Source organism: Lipotes vexillifer, unplaced genomic scaffold, assembly GCF_000442215.2.
Source record: "Lipotes vexillifer unplaced genomic scaffold, Lipotes_vexillifer_v1.1 scaffold496, whole genome shotgun sequence".
Taxonomy (NCBI): domain Eukaryota; kingdom Metazoa; phylum Chordata; class Mammalia; order Artiodactyla; family Lipotidae; genus Lipotes; species Lipotes vexillifer.
The window spans coordinates 10,373,842-10,381,059 of NW_006786690.1; the positions used below are offsets into that span (position 1 = coordinate 10,373,842).

Genomic DNA, 7,218 nt, shown 5'->3' on the forward strand with positions numbered 1-7,218 from the left:
CCCATTGCGGAGCACAGGCTCCGGACACGCAGGCTCAGCGGCCATGGCTCACGGGCCCAGCCGCTCCCCGGCATGTGGAATCTTCTCGGACCGAGGCACGAACCCGTGTCCCCTGCATCAGCAGGCGGACTCTCAACCACTGCGCCACCAGGGAAGCCCCCAGTGTGACTTTTTAATGACATAAAATTTAGCATTTTTAACTATTTTAAATTGTACAATTCAGTGACATTAAGTACATTCACAATGTGTGTGACCATCATCACCATCTAATTCTAGAACATTTCATCTTTCCCCAAAAGAACGTCCATACCCGTTAGCAGTCACTCCATTCCCAGCCCCTGGCAACTAATCTGCTTTCTTCTTTGTGGATTCGCCTCTTCTGGATATTTCATATAAATGGGATCATATTCTATGGCCTTTGGTGTCTGGCTTCTCTCACTCAGCATGTTTTCAAGGCCCATCCACATTGTTTTCTGTATCAGTACACTTCATTCCTTTTTAAGCCTGAACGATATTCCATTGGATGTTTATAGACATTTTGTTTATCCATTCATCTGTCCCTGGACACGTGGGTGGTTTCTAGCTTTTGCCTGTGATGAATAATGTAATGAACATTGCTGCACAAGTTCTTGCTTGAGCACCTGGTTCCCATTCTTTTGGGTGTATACCTTGTAACTTATTTTTATAGCTATTTTAAACATTTCTGCATTCTTGCCCCCACCCCCAGCTTTACTTAATGAATGTGGAAAACTCTTGTTATAGTAAAAGTAAAGCTCCTGTTTTGTTTTCCTGCCCATGTTTGTCCAGCACTAGGCCCCTGGCTCCAGAGGAAATCAGGCCTCTCAGGCTGGTGGCACCAAGAAGTGGGAGCTCTGGTCTGGGTGTTTTCACTGGCAAGTGTTGTCTGTTTCTGTTTCCTGCAGAGCTGAAAGACCAGGGGTTTGAGGTGGCCTCCACTTCCCCTGAAGACAGGACCCCTGACAGCGACCCTGAGCCAGATGCTACCCCGTTCCAGGAAGGCGCAGTCACCGTCGACCAGCCGGATGCTGTGTCTAGTTTGCCCACACCTAGCGATATCTTGGTGTCCTACTCCACCTTCCCAGGTGAGTGGATCGTGAGAGCTTGTCCTTCCAGCCAGCAGGTCCCCCCATCTGCCCTAGAAGCAGCTGTGTTGTGAAGAAAAGACCTGCGTGTGAGACTTCGTTCTGCCCCCTGTGACCCTGAGTAAGTTACTTCACCTCTCTGAGCCTCAACTCAGGGCGAGGTAGTCAAGGCGCCTAGAATGCAAAATGTAAGGAGGCATGCATTCTTGCATTGGTGTGCCTCGCTCGCTTCAACCTCGTCCTGGCCCTGCCTCAGTCTTCTCATCTTTAAAATGGGTATATTCATTGTACCTTAGGGATTGTCATGGTGATTTTAACAAGGTGGCTGCTCCCCCACTGAGCACAGTGCCTGGCACATAGCAGGTGTGACAAGTGTTAGTTTCTTTCCTTTCTTATCCCTCGGGAGAATCACTTGACTTCTCCAAGCCTTGGTTGCCTTGTCAGGAAAATGGGAACCGTGACCAAAGTCACAGGGTAGTGGTGAGGATGAAATAAGATCACGATGGGGCAGAGCACAGAGATGTGGGCTGCTGCCTGCTGTGTACATCAGTCAAAGTGTGGAGGTGGGCCCGTCTGCATACGTGGGGAGGGGCAGCTTCCCAATGAAGTTCAGCCTTTCTCCTTCGGCAGGTTTTGTCTCCTGGAGGGATACCAAGAGTGGCTCCTGGTACATCGAGACCCTGGACAGCATTTTTGAGCAGTGGGCTCACTGCGAGGACCTTCAGACACTCTTGCTCAGGGTGAGGCTGGTGGGAGGGCCAGTGTATCCTCCCCAGGGCAGGTGGTGGGGCTGAGCAGGGCCCCAAGCCCAAGCCAGAGGTTTCTTCTGCACCGGGCTTGCCCTGAGAGTTGATGCTTTTGCTTCTTCTAATGCGGGAAATTACTGCCTGCAGTGACATTTGCCCGTCATGCTAAAGACTGCTTTCCCCAGCCTCTGAGGTCCCAGGCTGACACCTCAGTCCGCCCACTGATGGAGCCAGTCCTCAGTGCCAGGGTGCGATGGCCCAGTGCCTGAGCGTGGCCCTGAAGGCAGGTCGCGGGGCCTGCACCCTTTCCCCACTGCACGGCCTTCTACTCTTGACTCTTGAGAATCATGAATCCTTTTAGTGTCTCCCCTTCTGGAAGGCCGCAGTGAGAACAGGGAAGGACAGCCGGATAGGGCCCCACTCAGAGCAGTTACTTCCTCCAAGCGTCTCAGAGCATGCATGCGCCCCTCCTGCTCTGCTCAGGTATTTTGTGCCGTGAGAAGGAGCTATAAGGGCTGGGACCTCCTCCTGGGGAGGCTCCGGCTCTGAGCTTTGCTGAGCAGAGGAGAGAAGAAAAGCAGGTGCAGGGCCACCACGCAGCCCGACTCCAGGGGGCGCCATGAGCCATGGCCACGGATGAGCAGGTCTCAGAGGCAGCTGGGGGCCCATCAGGGCTAAGCAGTGCACTCGGCTCCTGGGCCCAGTCTCTTCTCTCAACTTTCCTTCATGCAAACCTTTCAGTCTGATTTGAACTTTGTGAATTTCTGAGTTTTGCATTTCTGAATTTTGAGTTTTCTAAACTTATAGTTGAGATGCTTGTTCTCTAATCCCTCCCCCATACCCCGTTTCAGCGCGTGCGTGCACACACACACACACACACACACACTCAAGGAGGCTGCAGCTAGAGTTTTTTTTTTTTAAATTAATTAATTAATTAACTTATGGCTGCATTGGGTCTTTGTTGCCGCGCCTGGCTTTCTCTAGTTGCGGCGAGTGGGGGCTACTCTTCGTTGCGGTGCGCGGGCTTCTAATTGCGGTGGCTTCTCTTGTCGCGGAGCATGGGCTCTAGGTGCGTGGGCTTCAGTAGTTGTGGCACATGGGCTCAGTAGTTGTGGCGCACGGGCTCTAGAGCACAGGCTCAGTAGCTATGGTACACGGACTTAGTTGCTCCGCGGCATGTGGGATTTTCCTGGACGAGGGATCGAACTCATGTCCCCTGCATTGGCAGGTGGATTCTTAACCACTGCACCACCAGGGAGGTACCTAGAGTTGTTTTTTTTTTGCGGTACGCGGGCCTCTCACTGTTGTGGTCTCTCCTGCTGCGGAGCACAGGCTCCGGACGCGCAGGCTCAGCGGCCATGGCTCACGGGCCCAGCCGCTCCGCGGCACGTGGGATCTTCCCGGACCGGGGCACGAACCCGTGTCCCCTGCATTGGCAGGCAGACTCTCAACCACTGCGCCACCAGGGAAGCCCTAGAGTTGTTTTTAAAGTTCTGACTCGGTGGGGACTTCCCTGGTGGTCCAATGGTTAAGACTCCATGCTCCCAATGCAGTGGGCCCGGGTTCAGTCACTGGTCAGGGACCTAGATCCCGCATTCCGCAATTAAGACCTGTGCAGCCAAATAAATAAATAAATAAAAATAAATAAATAAAATAAAATTCTGACTTGGTGGACGCTCCCCCAGCCCTTCTTTGGAATTCTTACTTCAGTCAAGAGAACTCACAGGCCTCCCTGTGGTCGTGTTTTCACAGGTTGCTAATGCTGTTTCAGTGAAAGGAGTTTACAAACAGATTCCTGGCTGTTTTAATTTCCTCCGGAAAAAACTTTTCTTTAAAACGTAATGAGGCTGGGGCCTCTCACCCTGCCTTACCTTTCACCCCAAAACCTTCCTGCTCCAGCCCTGGTGGCGGCTGAGGCCTGGACTTTCCTGCAGCTGTGGCTGACACCCATTGAAGGATTCTGTAGCCTGTAGAGGTCTGCTCTTTCCCCGCCGGGCTGCAGACAGGCTCCTAGCAGCTTTCAAACTGGAGCCAGATGACCGGCGATGGAGGAAGGAGAGCAGAACGCCGTGGGCACCACAGGGCTCTTCGCCAGTGGCCCGTTCCTGGCTAGTGGCTGTGGCCTGTGACCCTTGTGTTTTCTCCACATCAGGGCTTCTCAGCCTCAGCACAGCTGACATTTGGGGCCAGAGAATCCTTAGTTGTGGGGCCGTCCTGTGCACTGTGGGATGTTTAGCAGCATCCCTGGCCTCTCCCCACTAGATGCGAGCAGCACCCCTTCCCCGAGTCGTGACAACGAAAACTGTCTTCAGACATTGCCAAATCTCCCTGGTGGGCCCCCACTGGAGAACCACTGAGCTACAGGAAATTTTGGTGACAAACAGACCAGCATCTCTTTTAGATCAGCAGTTTGGGGCTACTAGAGTCTGAAGAGTTAGAATCTGTGAATCCTAAATGAAGTTTTAAAAATTATCAAGTTTTGTCTATATTGCAGTGTTCTTAAAAACAAAACAAAACAAAACCTTAGGTGAATATGGACTCTCTTTCATCTATTGCCCCCCCTCATTTTGCTCTAACTCTTTACTCTTCCTTATATAAAGGGGACTTCGGATTTTTAGGAAACATTTCCCCAGCTCTTATTTCTTTTGACTTTCCCCCCTACCCCATCACAGGAAGGTGACTGGCGTGGGAGCCATGTGTTCGGGGAGGTTAAGTCACCTGTCCAGGGAACACAATTAACCAGTGGAGAGACCTGGCCAGGCCCAGGTCTTCTTGAGTCCAGCCCGTCCCTCCAGGTGTCTTCCTGGCTGCAGGACCCGCACCCTTACCCCCGCCGCCAAGGCCTTTAAGCTGCCTCGACCCCAGCCTGTTTCTTGCTTTCAGGGCCCTAGATATGAGGACGATTTGCTAATAAGACTCTCACCAAGATGTGATTCATGTAGTTGTCACTTTATTATTATTTTCCTCCTGTGACCTTTCCAAGTCCGAAACAGTCCCGGGGACTTGTGGTGGTTAGTTATTTTCAGTCACCTGCAGGACACACACAAGAAAATAATCCGGTTAACCCAGCAGAGCAGAGCCTTGCTTGCAGGTTCCCGGCTTTCTGCCTCCCGGCTCCGCGCTGCCCGTGTGAATCAGGCGGCCCGATCTGAAGCAGCTCTCCCTAGGGGCTCTAATGATGCTCCAGAGAAAAGATGTCATCACAGCTTTACACTGACCTGTTGGGGCTTCCTGTAAAAAGGAGTCTTAGCCTGGAGTTCAGTTTGGGCTTCAGGGCGGGGGGCCTGGGAACTCTTAAAAAATTATACGCCGAACGTATGGACGGGCATGTTTGTAGATTTCATTTGTTTCTCAAAAGGTTTGAGAGCCCCTAAATTGTTAACAATCCCTGCTGTTGTCAAGGCACCATCACGTGCTGAGAGTGGGGCTGTAACCCGTTTTCAGAGGCGGTTTGGCATCTACTAAACATCCTAACGTGCCGACTCCGTGATCCAGTGACGCTGCTGGATCTCTGTAGCATAGATGCTCTCATCAGTGTGCAAGGATATACGTCCAAGGATGTTCACTGCAGCCATGTGAGAGTGGAAAATAGGAAACAGATGAAAGCTTCATTCATTATATTCATGCTATGGAATTTCATTTAGCTGTTCAAAAGAATGACATAGATATATGGGCTCACATGTATAATAAGATATGGTGTTAAGTGAAACGACTAAGCTGCAGAACAGTAATGGAGAGTAAAATCCTATATTTGGTTAGAAGACAGTATGTTTATATGTACGTATATAGACATTTTATAGATGCACTGAAATAAATCCAGAAGACCACACACCAAGCCATTGGCTATGATTATCTCTGGGGGGGGTAGAACTGCAGATGTCATACAAGGGGGATGTCTACTCTTTTACTTGATACACTTTTAGTACACTTGATATGCTTTTAATATTTTTACCAAGAGTATGTATTACCTTCTAAAATAAAAATAAAAATAAAGCTGGTGAATGCTGAAGATTCATGCGTTGCTGTCATTCAGCGAACATCTGTTGAAAGGATGAATGCCCTTGGCCACCTGTCTCCTATTGCTTCCCAGCCCCTGACCTTGGCTCATCACTTGTCTGGGTTTGGAACTCCAAGCTACACATGGTGTGTCCCTGGGCTGGGACCACTGCAAGGCTCCACTGGCCCCTCTGCAGTTGCCAGGGTGGCCTCTACCAGAGGACAGCTGGCAGCTTGGCTCTGCTGCTCCTGGAACCTGTCACAGGCACATGAGCCTGCCCTGGCTGCTGTCCCGGGAACCTAGGGCCTCTGCCCGGCTGCCTCGCAAGGCTTGCTTTCCCCATTGATTCCCTCTGACATCTGGCCAGGCTTTCGGCTGAGACCCGCTCTGTTGTGCTTGTGTCTGTGGCTGGGAACAGCTGATGCTGGGACCAAAAGATAGGACAATTGCTCCTGGCCCTGCTCGGGGTCCCCAAGGTGTTGCCAGGGCCAGCCGCATGGTGACTCACGTGGCAGCTGGGGCTGGAAAGGACCCTCGGATTTGGCTGGGAAAAGGCCCTAAGCATCCTCCCATCTAATCCGTCTTGGGCCAGGCTCTTTTGAAATGCTGGTGGCACCTCCAAAGCTGGACTCAGGTTTTCCTCTGCCAAAAGGGAACCAGAGCTTTCCCCCAATGGACAGAAAAAACCTTGTAAGTTAATGGCCACTCTCTTCTTGATTTTACCTTTTTCTCCAACAAACTTTTCTGGCACTTCTGGTGCCTGTAACCACTTGTTGGTAGAGAAATGCCAGCAGACAGACAAATGAACAAGGAGCCCTCAAGTATTAATGGGAAAACTCGGAGGCAGCCACCTGCTTATTTTGACAGTGCCCATTTGACAGTGTTGTTTTCCTCCTGGGACTGCAAGCTCACAGCTGTGACATCATATTTGATTTTATAATGGAGTGTCAGTTTGATTTAATTAAACAGCTCTCTGTAAATTCAACTTGAAATAATGAAACCAGATGCCAGCTTTCCCTTCTTTGGGGGCTCTGTCACAAACACCACAACCCGACTTGTTCTGCCTCCTAAAAAAGTGGATGAGTCCTGGTCTAGTTCAAGCCCCATTTTACAGAAGAGCAAACCCAGGTGGTGGCACTGCTGGGAGGTGGGTAAAAAAGTGCCCCCGATCGGCATGGTGTCCTCCTTTTCCCCTCCAGCATCCATTACCAGGCACGATGCCTCCTCCGCCCTCCCCCTGGTCCCCCCCACCAAGGCCTACCCTTCTTGTGACAACTCTCCCTGTTCTGGCTGCTGCCCCTACCTCTGATTGTATCCATGGCTGCTCCCAAGACTGGTGCCAGTTTTGGGGTTTTTTTCTTTTTTTTCTCTT

General features: G+C 51.0%; 1 protein-coding gene across 5 annotated transcripts in view; it reads left to right on the forward strand.

The window, feature by feature from the left end:
• The window catches only part of CASP9 (caspase 9), a 29,232-nt gene extending 25,541 nt beyond the window's left edge, over positions 1–3,691 (forward strand). For all 5 annotated transcript variants that reach the window (XM_007459293.1, XM_007459289.1, XM_007459292.1 and 2 more), the window contains 3 exons: positions 924–1,103; positions 1,734–1,843; positions 3,602–3,691. In XM_007459293.1, the coding sequence (XP_007459355.1) occupies positions 924–1,103; positions 1,734–1,843; positions 3,602–3,691 (380 nt within the window). The remainder of the gene's footprint in view (positions 1–923; positions 1,104–1,733; positions 1,844–3,601) is intronic.
• Positions 3,692–7,218: the final 3,527 nt, after the last annotated feature.